Consider the following 22,319-nt stretch of genomic DNA (forward strand, 5'->3'; position numbering starts at 1 on the left):
ATATTTAAAGAGACTGTCAGAATCAGAAATACCTTCTTAACACAGACCCCTTTGACCAATAAGTGAACTGCAACCTCCACAAGCCTTTGCATTTAGAGCAGCGGCATGTAAGCCCTGTGGTTTAAGACTAACAATCATAAACCAGAAAAAGTACAACTTCAGAAGAAATTGTGTTGTGCAGATTGGCAAAAGCAATTTTTAGTACCTGGTGTATTGGACATGTACAGAAGAGTGACGTAGTGTAGTGCCGTGGTTTTATAGTAACTGCTATGTTGCTTCTTGGGTGTTCTGGATGGTTGCTAGGGGGTTATTCACAGTTGCTAGTGTTCTGGATGGTTGAGGTTCATTGATAGATCTATGAATTGTATTGAGTTACTTAGTCTGTTAATGTAAATACATAGATCATAGCTTATACATAAAGGTCCTTTTAAATTGAATGCAATATTTAGTTGCAATTTTTTATTTTTGTGAATGGGACTGTAGCCGACACATACGCCTCAATGTAGTATTGCAAAAAAGAAACATACATTTTTCACCTAGGTCGATTTTTGATGGCTGTGGCCGACGAATAAATCAGTTTAACCAATCACAATTGAGCATATTTGTCATGGTCACCGTGGTTACTGTATATGTTGTAAGACATGGTGGAGATAAAAGCCAATTTAGTTTCTACAGTTCAGTAGTTTCACAGTCCTCTTATTTCATCCAAAGTGGTAAACTACATTCATGGACCTATTCTTCTTCTATCTGTTAGGGTTAGGGTTAGGGTTTGTTTTTGATCATTCATCTTGACAACAGCCGGTGCTACAAGCTAATGTTTACTTTCCCTGCAGCATGTGAATAAAGGTTGCTTTAATATGAGGGCGTGCAGTTGTATAGCAACAGTGTAATTTCAGATACAAACTTTCTCAGAAGGTATTATAGACTAGGCTACTTTAAGATATCAAACATGGAAACGTACGTCTCCAAAACATGGACACATTAAAGAATGCACATCATTTATCATAATCCCTTTCATCCTTAAACCACACTATTTTACACTTAAAACATGCTTATATTTGTATACATGTTATATTTAATAAGGGTATCTTGGTGAAAGGATGCATAATCGTGTTCACTGGCTATATCAGTCATGTCCAAGAGTGTTAAGCTTCTCTGACCCTCGGAATAACGCCACAGTGTGTGTGGATTCATGGAGCTCTGCCTGGCCAGCTGGTTATTGTGGATGGCTGTGTCCGAGAGCGGGTTATTCTACTCAGACACTCATAGTATAACGCCACTGTGTGTGTGGATGTGTGGAGCTTATTCTAAGCAGAGGTTTATTTTGATGTCCACGTCAGATTGAAGGGGTTGAGCTTCTCTGACACTTACTAGTATAATGCAACGGTCTGGGGCACATTTTATATGCAACATCACTTATTATAATGCTATACTAGGCCTGGGCAATAAAACAATAAATTATCGTATCGTGATAGACTTTTGATGAATATCAATATAAAACATGTTCAATATATATCGAAAAGAGACTGGACCACCGAATCTAGCAGCTAGCACCCCCCCCCCCCCCCCCCCCCCTCACCTTTCAGAACTCTCAGCTCAACGCATTTTCTAAATCTCCTAGTGTTTGAATTCCAGCTGAATCAATATTTGTGTATGTTTTCAAAAGGTTTAAAGATAAGCAATACATTGAAAGTTATGTCCTGTCAAAAACACCATTGCTTAAAAAATGTAGATAAGTAATCCCTGCAACATTTTCAATATGTCTAGGGGTCTAAATATTGTGGGAGCAGTGACAGTTTATAGATTTTTATAGTTTACATTTTGTACACTAACAATTTTAGTTTTAAAGTTTAAATAATTAAAAAGATGCATGATTTACGACGGTTCATAAACGATTGGCAAGTATGGCTAGTAAGGTAGTACAGTAATTATTATTCTAGCATTAAGTTTGAAGCAGAAGTTGAGTAAAAAATAAAAAATAAAAAAGTATAGATAGATAATAGCCTTAAGTGTTTATAATGTGTAAACTAATTTAAAAAAAAACGGTTTACAAACTAAAAAGTTATTCAAGAACAGGCATTCTAGACATTTTCTGCGCCTTTTTAGGAAAACCCGGCCCGGTTCAAATAGAAAAAAGTTAAATTACAACCTGTTCATTTGCACTTGAAAGGGAGCAATGCATGTCGAAATCCTACACTTAGTCCCTTTAATAACTTTTGAGTGGTTCAATTCAATGTCATACATTTGTAATTTGTTATACATCACATGTGCCTAATTAGGGTACACACACACACACACACACACACACACACACACACACACACACACACACACACACACACACACAAGTGGGTCCAACTCCCTGCTCGCTCCGCAGGAGACAAGCTCAATATCTCAATGAACGGTTAATCATACACTGGCAAAGGTCGCCCATTTCTCGTCCAACACGAATATTTTCTATTTAAAGAGCTTTTTTGTAACATTAGGACGACATAACGCGATACATGTGGCAATCATAAATACAGATAATACTCTCCGCAGTGCAGCGAGACTAAAGAGACTAGTAAAACCAGGAAAACACATGCTCACCTTTTGTTTTGATCATTCCAGTTTCATAACCAGTTTGAATCGACTATGTTTAAAATAGTCCTTAAAAACTCTAAACACTATGTCAAGGACTACGTCGTCATCCCCCACTTCGTCTAAAGTTTTACTTGTTCCGCCTCAAAATAGGATTAAAAAAAGTACTTGCTGTTATTTCGTGCGGTTGTGAACAAGTTTAATTTGAGCTATTGTGAACACCACCGAAACACCTGGTAGTCAAGGAAACGGACGCCAGTAAGGCTGCTGACATACGAGAATGTGGAAGACGAATTCCATACCGCCAAACAAACGTCAATCTTTGGTTACATTGGTGTGGCTATCTTGTTACGCTCTACTCTGGATTAGCTGCAACCAAATAGCCCAACTGTTGGAAAAACAAGCGTCAGCCTGGGAGATCCCCATCCCTCAGCTTCCACATCTAGGCTATATTATTACAAGTGACTCTCCCACTGCTGTAAATCATGCACTGCGAATGGTTTCACATATGTTGGGATTTCAGCAAGTGTGCAGGAATCATAATGCTATACTTCCCATGTGTGTGTCTGTATGCAGGCCGTCGAAGATATGTTAATGTATGTTTCGGATACCTACTGTTATTTGGTTTAGATACAGCGTGGTTTAGAGACGAGAAAGACGGGCGTTCCAGCGTCATGTCTCTGGATGGAAAGAGAGTGCCCTCTGCTGGTTAGTGATGGCCAATATGAAGCGACGCTTTGGAGCACGTATCGAGCAAAAGGGGGAGTTCCAAATGAAGCTTGTGTCGAGCCTTGTGTCGTTCCCATAAAAACCACGTGACTAATGACAAACGAAGCCTCGGTTTATGAGTGTGACGTTTGAAGCTTCGTTTAGGACAAACGCGAGTCGAGTCGACCCTCTCGACTCAGATGCGACTGTTTCGGAACGTATCAGAGTCTGGTTCACGGACTAAAACGTTTCTGTGTTACAAAATCACAACTTCAATTTTGTATATTTCTAAGAGGTATCTAAAGGGCTTGGAAGTAGTCTACCTGAGTTTGATAGGGCCTACATCAAAATCGATGGCAGAATAGGCCTACCTCTATTTATCGGCGCCCCGGTGGTACACCGGGTTAAAGCGTGTACCGTGTGGGCAAAGTCCTGAACGCAGCGACCGGGGTTCGAATTCTACTCAGTCATTTGCTGTATGTCCTCCCATACCTTCCTCTCTTTCTATTTAAAAAAGTAAATCTATATGTAAAAAAATAATTGTTCTATTTTCCATTCTCTATATCTAGATTTATGAATTAAGTAGGGCCTACTGCATAATATTAGCCTATAGTACGTAGTAATAAAATGTAACATGTTTTACCATAGCCTAATGGGTATGACTGCTCACTGGTACTTTAGCTAAGCAGTACTGGGATAGGTCTGTGTTAGGATGGGAGAACATTCAGTGTCTTCATGAGTTTTGTGTAATCAGACCAAAGGTAGACTATTATTTTTTCTTGTTTTTTTATTGACCACTAGGTGTCCCTAGTGAGCATCCGAAGCCTCGAGAAATGAACCTCTTCAAGGCTTCAAGGTGTTCATCTCGCCATCACTAGAGGCAGCGGCTCTACGTTTGGACAGCACCCGGCGTCTGGACAGTAGACCGCTTTTAGGGGTTTTTCCTCCACCATGTTAAGTCTTCTTCTATGATGCCGACTTCACTGGCACCGTTGAAGCGAACGGCGTGCTGCTGGAAGCGCCGCCGGGCAGGAGGAGCAGAGAGGCCTTACCTCTGTGGGCTCCGTCACGCCGCCGCTGCGTTTCTTCATCGTAGATAGTTTCGAAGTAGTTGACTGGTTTCAGCAATTGCTGAAAGAAAAGGGAGGACGGACGCTGCTCTGCGCGGCTTTATATACACGGTGCCGTGGGGAATGTGGGCGGTGCCCACGTTGATTGGTGCATAGCTGACATTTTCAGTGCGCGCGAGCACGCGCACGGGACAAGCCTTTATAATTTTTTCACAATCACAGTTTCATTTCCATGTCCGCCTCGTTTTCAGTTGGTCTCATTGATTTACGCTGAGGGAAGAGCGAGGACGTGCAGGCAGTGTTGCCAAATTGGGCAGTTTTTGCCGCTCAATTTGACTACTTTTTACGACGTACAGGCAGCGTTGCCAGATTGGGCGATTTTCGCGCCCAATTTGACTACTTTTAATCACGTTGCTGTGCGTTCACACCAAACGCGACGGGGAGACACGACTCCATACAATGCCAATGTAGAGACGCGAATCGGGCGAAATTTGTCGCTAGAAAAACCTGCGGCAAGATTTGACTTGTCGCACGGCATGAAAACCCTGTCACGGGCGAGCGCGCTCAAGAAGATTTGCAGTGCGACACTTTCGCTCGAGTTGAAATATTTCAACTTTGCTGCGACATTCGTGTGATGACAGCCAATCAGCGTTCACTCCCTGGGTGACGTAACGTAACAGCCAATCAGCGTTCAACCGGCAGGGCCAACCCACTCCGCAGTGAACCGCAGCATGGCGGGCAAAAGATGTGGCGCGACAAAGTTTGCCTGATAAACTTGCACTGCGACAGATTATGATTTGTGTTTTATGATTTGTGTCATGTTTACATAGACCTCTGAAGAATCCTGCCTCCAAGGCTCCCGATTCCCTCAGTCAAATGTCTATGGGAAATAACATGTTTTTTTTTAATGAATGAATCGTACATAACAAACTCTGTAGGTGGTGAAAAAGTAAAAGCTGCATCACATTTTGAACTACACACTTTTTCCATCTAGTTTCGACTGAGTTTTGGGGTTTTCGTTGCCGTTAGAATAGCATTTATAATCGTTTACTACTTTTAATGGCACCGACAATCCAAAAAGCCAGTTGAAACTAAATGGAAAATGTGTGTAGTTCAAAACGTGATGCAGCTTTTACTTCTTCGCCACCTACAGAGTCTGTTATGTATGATCATTCAAAAACCTTTGACAGAGCCTCAGAGGCAGGACTTATTCTTCAAAGGTCTACTCCATTTAGACTTTTGAACCCTTCACTTGATTTAAGCCATTTAACGTTTCTTTATGTCTTAATCTATGTGGCTTTATTAAAACATATTTTCAACCTCACTTTGCACTACAGCACTCACTGCATTTTCTGCAGGAAATGCATTTTCTAGTATTGACTGTGATTTACATTTTAAGAAGCTAACTACCTCCCTCATCTTAACCAGAGAAAACAGATAATTGTTCAAAGGTTGTGCAATTAAGAGAAGACACGAGACTGAAGTTGATGGTTTCTATGTTCAGTGTCTGATTTCTGTCCAACCATATCTCAACTCATCCACACTCAACTATCAATCTTTGCATTGGCTATGTAACCCTCAGCTGAATTTAACTGAAATACGGTTATGGTTCTTAGGGTTAGCAGATGCCTTTATCCAAAGCGACATGCAAAAAGATCATAAAGAGCACAGGAATTTCTATGCACAGTAATCCCTTATGGATTACATTTTCTAGTTTTAATGGTAGTTTATTTAGATGCTATTTCCATTTTTTTATTGTAGATATAATAACCGCTTGTTATATGTGTGTGTGTGTGTGTGTGTGTGTGTGTGTGTGTGTGTGTGTGTGTGTGTGTGTGTGTGTGTGTGTGTGTGTGTGTGTGTGTGTGTGTGTGTGTGTGTGTGTGTGCAAACAACGATCCTCACTTTTCTGTTTGTAGGTTGTGGGCGGGACTTCCTTGAGGACACCCAATAGACATGGAGGACACTGGATGTTCATTGAAAGGGCACCAGGGCGGGTAAAACAAATATTCCCCCGGTTATACTGACCAATAATATCATTTGGTTCCACCCTTACATAAACTATGAGCGGTCGAAAGGGACGTAGCTCAACTACAGCATTTGATAGGTTAGTGTGAGAACCGCCTGGTGGACGTGCTGATTTTTTTTGAGTGACGTTTTTGTTCAACCAATGGATGCACAGGACGTAGAAGCTTAGCTTATAAATGGCAAGGTGACAGTGTGTCTTATCCTACATTCATTGACTGCCACTGCGCAATATAACAGCAATTACCGGACCCTCCTAGAACTCGAACAAATCGGTAAACTCAACCTCTTTAGACCATCTTCTTGTTTTAATTTTTAACTGTATAGCTTAGAGTGTTACTCTTTATTGTTGATTCCTGGACATTATTTCGTTCTTTCGTAGCTGTCATTGCTAACCTGTACTAGCTCGGTCGGCCATTCAATGATTTGATCCCTCTGAAGGACTGTTTCATTTGCATGCGATCTTAACATTATTGTGTACGTTCTCACTTAACTAAACCGCATAGTTAACATTCATAACCTTGCAGCCTTTGACATGTTGTCCATGCATGGTGTGGGCCGGCCACTACATGATCAAGACGGTACAGCGCGAACAAGCCAAAATGACACTTGGATGTAAAATGTCTGACTCGCTCATTTCTGGGCCTAACGTTACTATTACCAAACCTCGCCGCTGCAAGGGCTTCACAGTGGTTGACTTTCAAACAGTTTTGTCTTTCAAGTTTGTGTTTATTCTTAAACTACCATTGTTTTCAACCTTGGCCAGGCCCGTCTGTTCATCTGTGGTCTTTTTTGACCTTCAAGGCTAGGTTGTAGTTAGCTTAGCATTGTAGCTTAACTGGATAGCGTACCTTGTCTTGGAGGACACTTCTATCTGGTCAGTAACGTGAGCTAACCCTAATTTGGTAAACATTCTTCATGCATGTGCCAAAGGTCCGCAAGCTTCGTACAATCAACGATCAAATGTTGCTGGATATATCATAAACGTCCTGCTGCACAAATTAGCTTTAGCTGTAGTTGGTGTCAGAGTTGGTGCACTACTTTCATTCAACCACGAATCGTATTTTACACTACGCTGAAGGTGGAAGCGTTTCAAAGGTTATCCTTTCCTCAAAGTGGATTAGATTAAATGTCCAGACTAGTTGGTGCACTTTGTGGATCCTGCGTCGGTCTTCTAATTGCATTGTCTGTACGAGTTGGCATATCCTTCTCTATAGATTAAGCTACTACCTTGAACCTTGGACATAATGTTGCCCACTTGGCGGCACTCAATCGTATTTTTAGTAAAAACTCAATGTTGCATAGTGTATTGGAGAACCGGGCCATGCTGCTTTTAGGATCCTGGTGGATGAGATGAGTTTAATATATAGTGCCTTTCATGTAATAACTAAACTAATGGTAATTATTCTTATAATTAAACTACTCTTCTCAATTGTTTTTAACAGGACAATTTTTCCTATCACTCATTCAACAAATCACATGGTCTTGAATGATTTCAATGCAGCCACCTGTTGGTTTCCACAAATAACTGGTCACGTGAAAGTACAGTTAACAGACCCTGCCCATCAAAAAGTGGCTTGGGGAATACAAAGCCTAAACATGTTCACCTTGACCCTCAGGTTCCAGCCATGTACGCCTGCGCCAAGTTTGTCACCTCCTCTGCTGTGGTATGTAGAATGTTCAAAATCTCTTTATGTTTTGTATTGTTTCTCAAATGTAACTACATGCATTCAGACAAAATGTGAGGCAGGGCAAGAGACCAATTATTTTATTTTGCAGTGTTGACACATTTAAAGATGCTTTGTGGTTTATAAATACATTACAAGGGAGAATTTGTTTATTTTTCTCCATAAGCTTTTCAGTATAATTGTGTGCCCTCTTTTACCTGACTGTTTGTTTGTTTTTGTTTTTAGCTGCGTGGAGGGTCCAGGGTGCTCGCAAGGCCTGTCTCTGTCTCCATCTTTAACCGACCTGAAGCCTCAGTGGAGCAGCAGGTGACTTTAACAAATCTAGTGTTGGCCCTTTACACTACAGACACTAGACAGTGATTCTCAAAGGGAGTCATGAATGAGATTTAAAAAATCTCATTCAAGCCGCCAGAGATGGTTTATAACAATGCCAATGTTCATGCTTTAAACATGCATGTCTTGTTTGATTGGCTACATAGTAATCTATGCCATTCGATCACTGTTGCTGAAATAAGACTGAAGTAAAACCTGACTTAAAAAAACAACTGATGACGGACCATCTGTCTGGGCAGTGATTAACTGCAGTGCCTGAGGGGGTTAAGATCCTCAGTGTAACTCCATGGTGTGCGGGACATTGCATATAACGTTGCTCATACACATTGACGGTACAAAGAAAGGAGCATGAAGTTGATGTAGGTCTAACACGTCCCCCTCCTTCCTTTTAACTTTTTTTTTTTTAATGCGTTTGAATTCCAGCTGAAACTGTTCACTTATTCATTAAAGATAGGTAGGTAAAGAGGTCTTGGACATAATTTTAAGAATTCTCAAACAAAATTTGAAACCACTGCTAGAGCCAAGTCCATTTTTAACTAACAAGTCATGGACATAAGGGCTTTTAGAAATGCCATGATGTCCTGTGTTCATCCATACCAAGGCAGTTATGTTGCATGTAGAATACGCGCTGAAGGTTTCTGAGGATTAGAGGAAGGGTACATGAATTACTTATTGAGTTTGTTTGCCAATGAGTTGACTTCCAAAGCCATTGGCCATTTTTTTTTGGGGCGGTTATGGAATTGTGATTTTGTCCAGTTGTAGGACAGTTATCCCCAGGTCTACGACCTAATTAATTTTTATTTTTTAACTACACTATTAGTGTAGTAATGAGCGACGTTGTGTATATGAAGTGTGCCACAAAATATGGCGTTATACTATGTATCCAAGAAGCTTAACCCTCTCAGACGTGGACATCAAAATGAGCCAGTGGCCAGACGGAGCTCCAAACATCTCGCATCATAGCCCACAATATTAGGAGCGACTCAGTTGTGGCTCAGAAAGCTCCTACCCCAAGGCAGGTATTACCTGAGCTGCTGTGAAGTTGGGCGGAGCCTCTCTCTCAAGCCACACCCATAGCGGCTCACTATGGGGGAAAAGTCCCTCAGTTGGAACGCGCCTATAGTGAAGCGACTTGCGAATCAGGGGATTATGTTCAGTTGGTGTGCAATCTTTAATGGACATGCATGTCCATGTTGGACATCCATGCATGCATCCAACATGACTACCCTACACAGTACAGGCCACTGTAGTCATTGGTTGCAATCTGCAACCACTGCTAGGGCACACCTCTATTTTCCAAGCTGGACCAGAAGTCCTCCACATTGTCTTAAGTTCAGCATTAACTTATTTGGTGCAACCGTCCTGTACGAATTCACTTTATCTCCGCTATACCGTACATTGAAACTCCAATATAAGGTGACCTCCTATATAATGCAGTGCTTGCTCTGACCCTAATTTTTCTGCATGATGTAAAGAGACCACGACGTGATAGTTTTTTTTCTATCGTTGCAATTGAGTTGATTCTGTTTAGTCCATGTTAGGGGTTTGTTTTAACTCCATCCTTTCTTCCAGTCCCTGTTGCCAGTCAGCCGGTCGGCCATTTTGTCCCGCTCCATCCAGACTAGCGCAGTCTCCCGGGACATCGACACGGCGGCCAAGTTCATTGGTGCTGGAGCTGCTACAGTGGGAGTGGCTGGGTCAGGAGCCGGGATTGGGACAGTTTTCGGCAGCCTCATCATCGGCTATGCCAGGTAACGATGTAACTTCAGTATGGTTACTTTTTTTTTTTTTTTTTTTAAAGCACAGTAGTGGTTCTAATAGTGATATAACGCATTTTGTTTTGTTTTTTCTCAAAGGAACCCTTCCCTGAAGCAGCAGCTCTTCTCCTATGCCATCTTGGGCTTCGCTCTGTCTGAGGCCATGGGCTTGTTCTGTCTGATGGTGGCATTCCTCATCCTGTTCGCCATGTAAACCTGGCATTATACCTCACCACCCACATCGTCCTTCCCCCTTCCTTCCTTCGCAGGGCGGGGGGGGAAATGGTATTTGAAATCTAACTGAAGGAGCTGACGGGTCATTCCAATCAACAACAAAACAAATATTCTGAATGGGAATTTAATAAAAAAAAACACATCTGTGGTTAACAACAGCGTTCAGTCCTACCCCTTAATGTTCCTACGCTTTATTTTTGTTTTTCAAAAGTTTTATGTAAGACCACACTTCGGTTGACATTAAATCTGTCCGAAATAAATGGTTGGGATAACTTAAATCTGTTGTTGTGGTTTCTTCCATGCTGACTGTAATGCAGTCTAATTCACTGCTATTAATATTCTGATTATCAAATAATAAACTTGACATTGGGCTCTGGCCACTGTCCGAATCTACTTGACCACGTCTGTAAACTACTGTTCATAACATGTGGTTAGTAGGATTGTTTTTAAGTTTCAAGCAACCTTTGGACAAACTCACCATGCCTTGTAATTGGGTATATCCAAATCAATTTTTTAAAATTGGGAAAACTATTTGGTATAACTATGAATAGTTTGGTATAACTATGAATCTAAATCTAATGTTAATTGCCATATGATTATTTTTCAAAATGACCATGTCTTTATAGAATCTATATTTTGAGTTTATAAAGAATTCATGGAGCACTCAATATCTCAAGTTAGGTTTTGAGAGGTGATAATGGGACTTTTTATAATGAGCTGTGCACTACTTAACTATTGACTTTTAAATTACATTGAAATTATACGATATTTTTCCACTGGTAAAACGATGGGTAAATACATATGCATTGTTTTTCTTGACCCAGTGAAACTTTTATTAACCCTGGTATAGCACTAAATCCCCACATGGTGGCAGTGTATATATTTTAAGACTCAAGCAGGAAGTGCTGGTGGGAAAAGAGCCCTGCACAATAACTAATCAGTTCCTAAAGTTGCGATTACCATTTTGTTTCGAGTACATCTGTCAAATATCTAAATCACGCTTTAACGGGAGGTGCGTCGTAAACTATTGACGGTGGACCTGTGTTTGTGCGTACAAATACATACTTTTTTGTTGGTACGGGAATACGAGGACGATATAGTAGCTAAACTAGCCATAATGTCTTGGACAGAAATGACTCGTGTTTCGCTTTTGGTATCGCCTATGTTCTCTTATCGTCCCCTAACATTGTGATTCCGCCTGACATCAACGCACATTTACACGAAGCTGTCAATGCCGGATGCAGGTAGCTTTGTAAATTAGCCAACGTTTTCAGACGGGGCGTTTTTGGTAGCTTGCTAGCTTAACGATGGCCGACAGCATTGGGGACGAGTCGGACGTTGGTGCCCTTGGTCTGATACCATCTCTGGCCAGCTCTTTACCTGTGGGACACTCTACAAATGGCGCAACAAACTCAAGCCCCAGCTTGTCTTACCCGCCCCACACTGTTGCATCGCCGAGTGGCATCGCCGCAGTTAATGCCACCCCTGGCACGTTTGGAAACGCAAACCCCGGAACCCACCTTGTCGCCCTGTCTTCCAATGCCCACGCTACATCACCTCTCCACGGCGTTGGGCTGGGGCTCGGTAGCGTTGCTGGAGCTGGCCTCCTGACCCAAATGCATGCAACCTCTTGGGACCCGACCCTAAGTACCGACTGGGACAACGAAAAGGCGTCAGTGCAGTGTATTCTGAGAATCAAGAGGTAAACAATACGTTATAATCGTAAATAATATTATTTAGAACAAGCCGAGAAGCGAAAGTAACGTTAAAAGTGTTAAAGTCGCCCATCTTGTAACGATGTCCTTATTTCAACGTAATTAAGAGTGGGGTTTGACTGTTCCTCAACTCCTGACTGTTCGTCAACTTCTCTCTCTCCTCTTCAGGGATATCATGTCAATCTATAAGGAACCCCCACCGGGAATGTTTGTTGTTCCTGATCCTCAAGATATGACTAAGGTATTGTGTCACAGACTGTAAACTAATTCCCAACACAGATACTCAAGACGTTTATCTCTATTCTAATACTATTAGTTATTTCCTAGATGCTTTTATCCAAAGCGTCTTTCAGTGATGCATGTCGTTAATGCGCAGGTAGGACTTGGGCATCTTGGTCATGGATGCCTATAGGCAGGCATTGGAGTTTGCGCCCATATCCCTTTTTTGAGTCAAACGCCGTAGCCAGTGCACTGTCCTGCCTTCCTTCCATGTTTCTCAAAGTTTCTTGAATTATGTAATGCTTCACAATGCTCCAACCAGATCCACGCTCTGATCACCGGGCCGTTTGACACACCATATGAAGGAGGCTTCTTCCTCTTCCTGTTTCGATGCCCTCCCGACTACCCCATCCACCCACCTCGAGTCAAGCTCATCACCACCGGCCACAACACGGTCCGGTTCAACCCCAACTTCTACCGAAATGGCAAAGTCTGTCTCAGTATCCTGGGGTAAGTTAGAAAATGCATACGTTTTTGCCTCTTGATAGTGTGCAGACCAGTTGCAGATCAGTTGCAGAAATTGTGCAGTTTATACTTTATAAATCTCTGGTCACATATTGCATGTAGTTTGGCTAAAGTTTGAATAGGAGAATTATGCAGACTATCCTTCTTCTTGTAACTTAATGAGTTTCGTGAGTGTGGAATTATGTTCAGTCAATCCATTTCAAATGATTTAGGCTATATTTCAACTGCAGTCCATCATAACAAACACTTAAATTCCATTGTATCTACAAAACAATGAAGTGCAATGTTATTAACCTCTCAATAGGCTTCCTCTGCCTGATCTATTTACAAAAAAAGCACACTCATGACTGTGTTGGGGTCAGTTTATCCGAAACATTACCAATGCTTGTTCCTTGTGTGTTGTATCCAAACAGGACATGGACAGGCCCTGCTTGGAGCCCAGCCCAGAGTATTTCATCCGTCCTCATCTCCATTCAGTCTCTAATGACGGAGAACCCCTACCACAACGAGCCTGGCTTTGAACAGGTATGGCTGGGTTCACAACCATCACACGTATCATGTTTCTGGGACTCAGGGGACTCTGGGACTCTGGATCCTTAATATCTTAACAGTTATTAAGGATCACAGAATTGTAAATTCATGGACATTTGATCGTTATATGGATATTGGTAAATAAGGTTTCCCATTGTAACCATTGTTATTGAAATTACGTGGATGTATTTATTGACTGCGGCACTCCTTGCTTCGTCGTTTACTAAGACTGCCTCCTCCTTGCGATCATTGGTCCATCCCCCGTTTTGTTTATCCAAAGTGGTTCAAACACGCTGAAGGGGCCAGACTGATCTTCAGCAAGAAACTGAGAGTTGAACTCGTGGGATGAGGAAGGTCTCTTACTGCTCATGGCGTATATCAGCAGATAGTGCATCTATTTAGCCGGGTAGCTTCTCTGTTATTGCAAGTATTATGCATGAATAAACTCATTGTCTTTGTTGTGTGTGGTTGCACCCTGTGTGTCTGTCTCTGTCTATCTCAGGAGCGACACCCTGGAGACCGTAAGAACTACAACGAGTGTATCCGACATGAGAACATGAGGGTGGCCGTCTGTGATATGCTAGATGGAAAAATACCTTGTCCGGAAGCTCTGTGGTGAGACCTGGAACCTTTATTCTATCACTTCCTTCACCCATTGTTCTCTACTCCTATGCGGTCTTTCTCTTCTTTGCATTAATTAGCTCCTTGCCAAAGCCATTTGTTTTTCAATGATAAGTTATATAATTGCATACATTACAAACCTCTTTGCAATAATATAAATGCACTCAATGTCCACTGGCCCATATAAAGACACAGCCCATTTCTACTTGGCTATCATGTAAACCCTATTTCCAGATTTGTAGCAAGGATAAACAACAAGGCCATCTTACTTGCTGAGAACATGTTTTTTGGCTTGAGAGCATCATGTCTAGTTTTTTTCCGTTCTCTGGATCACTGGTTATAATTGGCCACGTTAGATGTCCTAGTATTGACTTCTGTGGAAATTACCCATGTGGATATTCTGTGATACCTGTATGTATGTAAGTGATTTTTTTTCCTTTTTTTTTTTTTTTTTTAGGGGTGTGATGGAGAAGTCTTTTCTGGAGTACTATGACTTCTATGAAGGAGTCTGCAAGGAGAGACTCCACCTACAAGGGCAAAACATGCAGGTCAGAATCACATCTACGGTCATGTGAAAAATTTAGGAAACCTTATGAAATATGTAGTTATTTTTTAAGAGATATGTAGATTAATATTATCTTCTTTAAAACAATATATAGAGAAAAATGTATAAAGGTGATGTAATGGAACAAAAAACGATGATGATGTTACTTTGTTATCATTTATTTTAAAAAAATTTAAGGAAAGGAAAAGGACACCATATGACGGTATTCGTGGAACAAAATAAATTACCAAAGCTGAGCTGCTACAAGTCTTCCTCGGTTTAAATATGTATGGCCTATAGAAAAATGAATAGATAGGGTAGGACGTACTTGTGCACTCGTTTTTCTAAGTCAGCGATAGTTTTTAACCTGCTTTTTACTGTTGTAGAGCTAGAGGGATACACTTCTAAATAGCAATTGTTATCCATTGCCATCCATTATCCATCTTGTAATCTCTCTTGTATAGTAATATTGACCTAACTATGGCTCTATAGAGTAGTGCTGCTGCCTGTCCTGTCTCCTGGGCAGAAATATATCACTAGACACACAGGACTACTGCTGTAATTCTAAGTGTCAATATCGGCCAATATCTTTCACAATTACAAACTTTTGTCATTCTTTTGATACACTACCCAAGCCAGCCACTAATTGTTGGTGAACAAACCTATTTCAGTCTTGACAACAATGCAATGGCGAAGACTTTATTTTGGACTATTTTTACTAGGGATGCACGATAACTTTTTTTTTCTTTTTTTAACCAATACCGTTAACCGATAACTTTGAGCTCCTAAAGGCTGATACCGATACCGATAACCGATAACACACACACATATACATATATATGATCATGACCTAAGATCATGACATTAATACTATGAACAAACCCAAAAACCTTTGGGTTGTAATTCACACTTGATGCCCGATATGCGGACATCGGTGTCGCTCAGACATCAGTAGAATCAACGGGGGGTTTAGGGGGGCGGGCTTGCAAAAGGCGGGATATGATGTAGGGTCGAGGTTCGCAAGAGGCGGGATAAGGACTTCCACTGTCACTCAGTTGTGTTTTGGTCTGACCGCAGACAGCACGGAGGCAGAACGGGCAGAACTCATCGCGATCATCTTAAATGTTGCTGCAGCGATGCATCGTATATTTCCGTTGCATCCACAACATCCGCATCGATCGATGAAAGATTGGAGCATGAGTTACAGACAAATAGAAGAAACAACGAAGAAGAAAGGCGTTGCGAACGACTGCGTTACCGTAGAAAGAGCGTTTTTTTTGCATAATTTCACATCTAACGAACACTAGGACAAACAATAGTTCAGCTAACTATTGTTACAAGTGTGTGTGTGTGTGTGTGTGTGTGTGTGTGTGTGTGTGTGTGTGTGTGTGTGTGTGTGTGTGTGTGTGTGTGTGTGTGTGTGTGTGTGTGTGTGTGTGTGTGTGTGTGTGTGTGTGTGTGTGTGTGTGTGTGTGAGTGAGTGAGTGAGTGAGTGAGTGAGTGAGTGAGTGAGTGAGTGAGTGAGTGAGTGAGTGAGTGAGTGAGTGAGTGAGTGAGTGAGTGAGTGAGTGAGTGAGTGAGTGAGTGAGTGAGTGAGTGAGTGAGTGAGTGAGTGAGTGAGTGAGTGAGTGAGTGAGTGAGTGAGTGAGTGAGTGAGTGAGTGAGTGAGTGAGTGAGTGAGTGAGTGAGTGAGTGAGTGAGTGAGTGAGTGAGTGAGTGAGTGAGTGAGTGAGTGAGTGAGTGAGTGAGTGAGTTCGTTCGTTCGTTCGTTCGTTCGTTCGTTCGTTCGTTCGTTCGTTCGTTCGTTCGTTCGTTCGTTCGTTCGTTCGTTCGTTCGTTCGTTCGTTCGTTCGTTCGTTCGTTCGTTCGTTCGTTCGTTCGTTCGTTCGTTCGTTCGTTCGTTCGTTCGTTCGTTCGTTCGTTCGTTCGTTCGTTCGTTCGTTCGTTCGTTCGTTCGTTCGTTCGTTCGTTCGTTCGTTCGTTCGTTCGTTCGTTCGTTCGTTCGTTCGTTCGTTCGTTCGTTCGTTCGTTCGAGGAGAGCGAGCGGTAGCGCGTGTCAGTTTAGTGAAGTAATGAACGAGTCTGGTTGTGTCTGTGCAAATGTGTACTGTAAAGTTAGTGAAACTAAGAATGAAGTACCCAGCCTGTCAATAATCAACGGCCGCTTCATTCCGACCATATTCCGACCTATAAGCAGACCCACTGCCGGTCAAAGTGAAGGGTGTTACCCCCGAGGAAATATCGACCCTGGAGGGAACGTCTCCCCTGTGCTCCTCGACTACGGTCGGGGAGCCGACAGCAGGAAAGGTGTAACATAATAATAAAAAATTCTATGTATGCATGCAGTTGTGAACTCATGTATTGTAATCGATTGTATGATGTGTACTTTTAGGGTTACGATAAGACCTATCATTTAGCGTTATCATAGTGGGAGCAGGGCACTGAAATTATATAGGCTATGTTATCGGGGCTATTCGCCATGATATCGGACTTATCGGAATGACGTATCATCATTTCTGTTATCGGCCCGATAATTATCGTGCACCACAATCTTATATATCCTGCTTCAAAACTTTGCCAAAAATCATATCAACATAATAAAAAAACGTTTTCATAAGATGCCGGAAAAAAGGTGAGTGGTTGTATTTTTGATGGTATTTAATACCTTCTGTATTTCTAAATACTCTGGTATACTGTAATACCGCCCAAGCCTAATGCACAGCCTGTTTCAAATCAGCCCACAGCATCTCAATAGGATTAAGATCCTGGCTTTGACTTGGCCATTCCAGAACTCTCAACTTCTTCCTTTTAGCCATTCCTTCGTGGATTTACTGATGTTTTTGGTCCTTGTCATGTTGCATGGTACATTTTCTGACACATCACATTTTCCTCAAGCACCCTCTGGTAAAATAAACAATTCATGGTGGATTCTACGTATGGTGGTGAGCTGGCCAGACCCTGCTGCAGCAAAACAGCCCCAATGACATAGCATTTCCACCCACATGCTTCAGAGTTGGTATGAGGTTCTCAAATGCTGCCTTTGGTATGCACCAAAAGTATTTTTCTAAGTGTTCTCGGGCAAACTTTAGTCTTGCCTTGATGACGGCAAGGGTTTCCTCCTAGCACACCTCCTATGCAAACCAGACTTGTTTAGTCTCTTTCTAAAAGTAGATGCGTGTACTTTGACATCAACTGTGGCAAGAGCTACCTTTAGGTCCTGTGATGACATTTTGTGGTCTTGAAGGCCTCAGAGCTCTTTTGATCCCACCATACCACTCCCTTCTAGCCTGGAAATCCAGACCCACATCTAAAAGCTGTAGGGTCTGGCAACGAGTAATGAAAATTGCCCAACTCGAGGGGTGGCCCCAAGCATGCATTTGAAAATATCACTGCATGCAATTGGAAAACACTACTAATCAGAAGAATACAAGGGGTGACGTATCCAGACCAGCGGAGCTAACCTATAGATAAGACTTGCCGTATCCGATCGGTAAAACAGCAACACTTTTGGCCCGCCTATATCAGATAAAATTGTGCTCTCACGAGAACTCCAGGGTTGATGATTCTAATTTAAGGCATTTTAAGCAGCAATAAAAGTGTGGGTGTCCTCACGTTTTCCTCCAGAAGAAAATTGCATTTTATTATTTACATCTTCCAAAAATGTAAACATTTATTTGTTTCAGTTTTATTTATTTGGTTATATTACATCCATCTCTTAATAATGTTAAAATGAAGATCAAATGTCTATATGTTCACATATGTGGAAAAAGACTAAGGTTTTCATGAGGTGTCCTAACTTTTTCACATGACATGTATTTACAATCGTATACATACAATAGAGTTTTCCTGCTAAAACGGGAGTACCGATGTGCTCTCCGGTACCGGTACACCCAAACAACCGTATGTATGTGGTCATATCATCCCGACCCTTGCAATCCCCTTCCCCCCCCCCCCCCCCCCCAAGGACCCGTTCGGAGAGAAGCGCGGGCGGTTCGACTACCAGGGCCTGCTCGCTCGCCTCGGCGCCACACACCTCAGGATCCGTGAGAAGACCCCTGCGGAGGACGAGCACAACGGCGACTCTGACTCAAATAGCAGCTCATCCGAGACGGACCCCGACAGCCAGGGCAGCTCTCAACCATGACCGACCAGGTGACCAAACGTTCACCTTATTCTACTAGAAATAGTCAACAAAAAAACGTTTGATTGCATGCTGTATGACGTTAAGTGTTGCTGGTGTTGCTAAAAAAAATGTTCTTGTTGTCTTTGTACAGTGGAAAACAAAATGGCCACCAACGTTTTTCGGGTACATCATAGAACGGGAGCCATGGATATGCAAAATCAGCTAAGAACACCATTGGCTGGATGTGATGGCGCAAAGAGCATGGCCTGTTAGAGATGGACTATTTGTGGAAAATGGCATCAGCTGCTAGCTAATTGCTGTTAAATTCTATGTTCATCTGGTAAGTTGTAATTCTCTACCAGTAAAGTTGACGGGTACCCCCTCCCCTTTCGATTTTGCAGGTACACTATTGTATTCTGGAATAAAACTGTTCAAAAGGTGCAGGGCTGTTCAATGATATCTCTAGTAGGCTTGGGTGGTATTAGGTATACTAGGGTATTTAGAATTACTGATGATCTTAAATACCATCAAAAAAATACAAACGCAACTTATTTCCGACATCTTATGAATATATTTTTTATTAAGTTGATGTGTATTTTGGTAACATTTGGAAGCAGAATATATGATTAAATAGTTAAAAATAAAGTCTTTGCCGTTCTCTCGCGTTTGACACGTTTTTCAGTAATGACAGCCCGTCTGGATCGTCCTGACATCCAAAACTGAAAGTTACATTTATAGCTGTGGTGGTGTATTAAAACGATCACACATCTCAAGTTTGAAAGTATATAATTTAAAGTTAGAAAGATATTGGATATTCAACAGATAATGACGCTCCGAATTACAGGGATCCGTCGCGGGGATCTAAAGAGGCGATCACCGCTAGCAGTCCCTTGTTTCTAGCAATGTATATCTGCCCAGGAGATTGGTCGGGCAGCAGCGCTACTCTTTAGAGCCATCATTTGGTCAATATTATACACAGGAGGCGAGTTGCAAAGTACCCTGCCCTAAACAATAGCCTAACTAAAATAACCCAGATACGTCTCACTGTTTTAGAAGTGTATCCTGCTAGTAAAAAGCAGGTAAAAAATTGCCAGTGGCGCTCCAGTGTGGGTGTAAAGCACTGTATATAATACATGTTAATCTTACTTTCCAAATGTGTACATTGGTGGAATCCATCACTCACTTTTTAAAGAAAGATGAGTGCACTAGTAGGTCCTCCTTGTTGAGATTTGAACCGAATCTATGGAAGAAGGGCGCTTATGGCCATACGTATATAAACAGAGCAAGACTTGAGCAAGTTTACAAGTTTCATATTGGACACAGCATTGTAGGCTAGACAATGTCAAACATGCTACATCACCAGCAGCTCTGCTTTAGTTTTTTATTAATCTTATTTATTTTTACACAAATACCGTCATATACCGTATGCTAGGGAACTAAATGAGAACTTTGAAATTTCCCCTTTAAAAAAATACACAAAATGGTCAAATAGAAAATAAAGTCCAGATATGAATCCAGGTGTTCTGCAATTTACAGTATATAAAAAAAAAAAAAAGTTTCAACTTGATTATATTAGTTTGGTGATCGTTTCACTCTGAAAATCGAAATTGCGATAAAAATTTGATTAATCGCCCAGCCCTACTGTATGCCCCATTGAAATGTCAGGAAGGTAGGAAAAAATAGATGCCTCCCAAGCCTAATTACTTGCTACAGTGATTGGAGAACAATCAATAGTTTTCTTTACTTGGGCCATTCAGCAGAAGATTGGACCAAATAGGATACGGTGATACTGTGTTCTTTCCTTTTCCTTCTTTATTTTTTTTCCCCCTCCCAAACGCTTGTGATTGTGTAATATAATCCGCTGCTCGGCCCATGGGGTGTTTTCTTGTCGTTAAAAGGCCTGTGTGCAGTTTGAATATGTCCTATGCAGTGATGAGGGACGGTGGAAACTGTGGAAGGAGGTTGACGTCAACAACATCGTCAGGGAGGAGACATTTGCGTCGTAATGCAGAGAATGTAGAAGCTATTGTTCTTGGCCCTCCCAAACAAGTCTTCAGTCTCGTCTGCTGAGTGTTCAGCCCTGCTCTGGAATAACGCCGCCCTCCCTACATAGTTTTAACATATCTGGCACGGTCAAGTCTAACTGGTGGGCCGGGCTCAAAACAGTTGGTGACTCAAAATACTTTAACTTACATGATATTGAAAATGTTACAATGTGAATGACCATTATTATTTAGGCTATTAAATGGGTTTAATAATACAATAAAATGATGGACTGCAGCACCACCTAGTGGTCACCTAGCTTGAAAAACGACAACCATGCCTGCTGGAAAGCTGTACTCTGCTGCCCTATACTGCACACCAGCCAGCATCAAAGAGGGATATTGCCACAAAATAAAAATAAAATCAAGTCTTGGAAGCTCCCTACTAGTGTTCCCTCCTACACTTGTTCTACTTGTTTTTACCGTTGTGTTGAAATAAATCACTAAGAACGGCTGGTCAATTATGCTGCCATTTTCTGTACAGTACAACTTCTGAACAGATGAAGTACTATGGATAAGTGATTTGATTTTTGTTCATATCCTTTTAAAAAAAGTTTGATTAGAAAATGTAATGTTATGATGCACTCATAAATATATTTTCTATAGTGCACATATTCAAATTACACTCAATGAACCTTGTCAATACAGATAATATATCTGGTTGCTGATGTTATCAACTACAACTCTGCCCCATATGCTGTGTCAGAAATGACACATTTGTCTCAAACACAGCAACCAAATCTGGGATTTAGTGCGCTTCATAGACTGATATAGATATAGATATAGATATAGATAAAGATAAAGATATAGATATAGATAGATAGATATTTTATCTTTATCTCTAGAGATAATATATCTTAGTTCCAAAATCTGTTGGTGAGATTCTGAGAAGAGTTGGGTCTTGATGTTTTCTAGACCCAATGTGTTGATGTGTTTTTTGATGTTCTCAAAGATGGGGGGGAATTCTGCAGAACCGATGGAGCTGGTCAGTATTATTTGCTTGAGCGATAAGTCTGGCCGAAAGTTGACCTGACCCCAGAGGATGACTTTCTCTTCTCTGATGGATCTATCAGCATCTGTTGCAGGACGTCTGCCCTATGTAAACTTTTCCTTGTAGTTGTTTTCTTATTCCAAGCTGATGCATTTGAAATAGTTTTTGTAGTGGTGCAGCCGTCTCTTTGCCTCCTCATCCTCATGTGTGGGGGATCTGAATTTTTTGTACTTGGGATAAAACGCTCTCATCTGATGGCCAATGGAAACATGGCTACACGTTGCAACCATCAATTGGCCAAGTCCATCTATGAAGAATTCTATAGAGAATAGACAAAACAACGATGTGATGTTAAGAGTGGGCCGTACAGCAGATGGTGGCTGTACCGTAAAGCTGGATTCCATTGATAAATAATCAAGTTATCGCTATATGACTGTATTTTAAAGGCACAAACAAAATTTACAAAATGGCAATCCATCCAATTTCAAAGCTACAAATGAAAGGCAGCACCAAGCCTTTTGCAAAGCGGTGTGAGGAACGTATACTGCACAGAATTAAAAATGTTGTCCTACCTGTATGTCCCACTCTCTTCAGCTTGGGGTCAAATCTAACC

General features: G+C 41.5%; 2 protein-coding genes across 2 annotated transcripts; both read left to right on the plus strand.

Moving 5' to 3' along the window:
* Nucleotides 1-6,590: 6,590 nt before the first annotated feature.
* atp5mc1 (ATP synthase membrane subunit c locus 1) lies at nt 6,591-10,673 on the plus strand. The gene is made up of 5 exons (XM_084488168.1): nt 6,591-6,658; nt 8,003-8,050; nt 8,297-8,377; nt 9,977-10,155; nt 10,261-10,673. The coding sequence occupies exons 2-5, from the start codon at nt 8,012-8,014 to the stop codon at nt 10,373-10,375; spliced, it is 414 nt and encodes a 137-aa protein (XP_084344294.1). The 5' UTR covers nt 6,591-6,658; nt 8,003-8,011; the 3' UTR covers nt 10,376-10,673.
* Nucleotides 10,674-11,311: 638 nt separating this feature from the next.
* Nucleotides 11,312-21,088, plus strand: ube2z (ubiquitin-conjugating enzyme E2Z). Its single transcript, XM_084488640.1, has 8 exons — nt 11,312-12,097; nt 12,279-12,351; nt 12,652-12,839; nt 13,268-13,379; nt 13,888-14,000; nt 14,464-14,554; nt 18,515-18,702; nt 18,825-21,088. The coding sequence occupies exons 1-7, from the start codon at nt 11,703-11,705 to the stop codon at nt 18,692-18,694; spliced, it is 1,152 nt and encodes a 383-aa protein (XP_084344766.1). The 5' UTR covers nt 11,312-11,702; the 3' UTR covers nt 18,695-18,702; nt 18,825-21,088.
* The last annotated feature ends 1,231 nt before the right edge of the window (nt 21,089-22,319 follow it).

Source organism: Micromesistius poutassou, assembly GCF_964030765.1.
Source record: "Micromesistius poutassou genome assembly, chromosome: 1".
Lineage (NCBI taxonomy): Eukaryota > Metazoa > Chordata > Actinopteri > Gadiformes > Gadidae > Micromesistius > Micromesistius poutassou.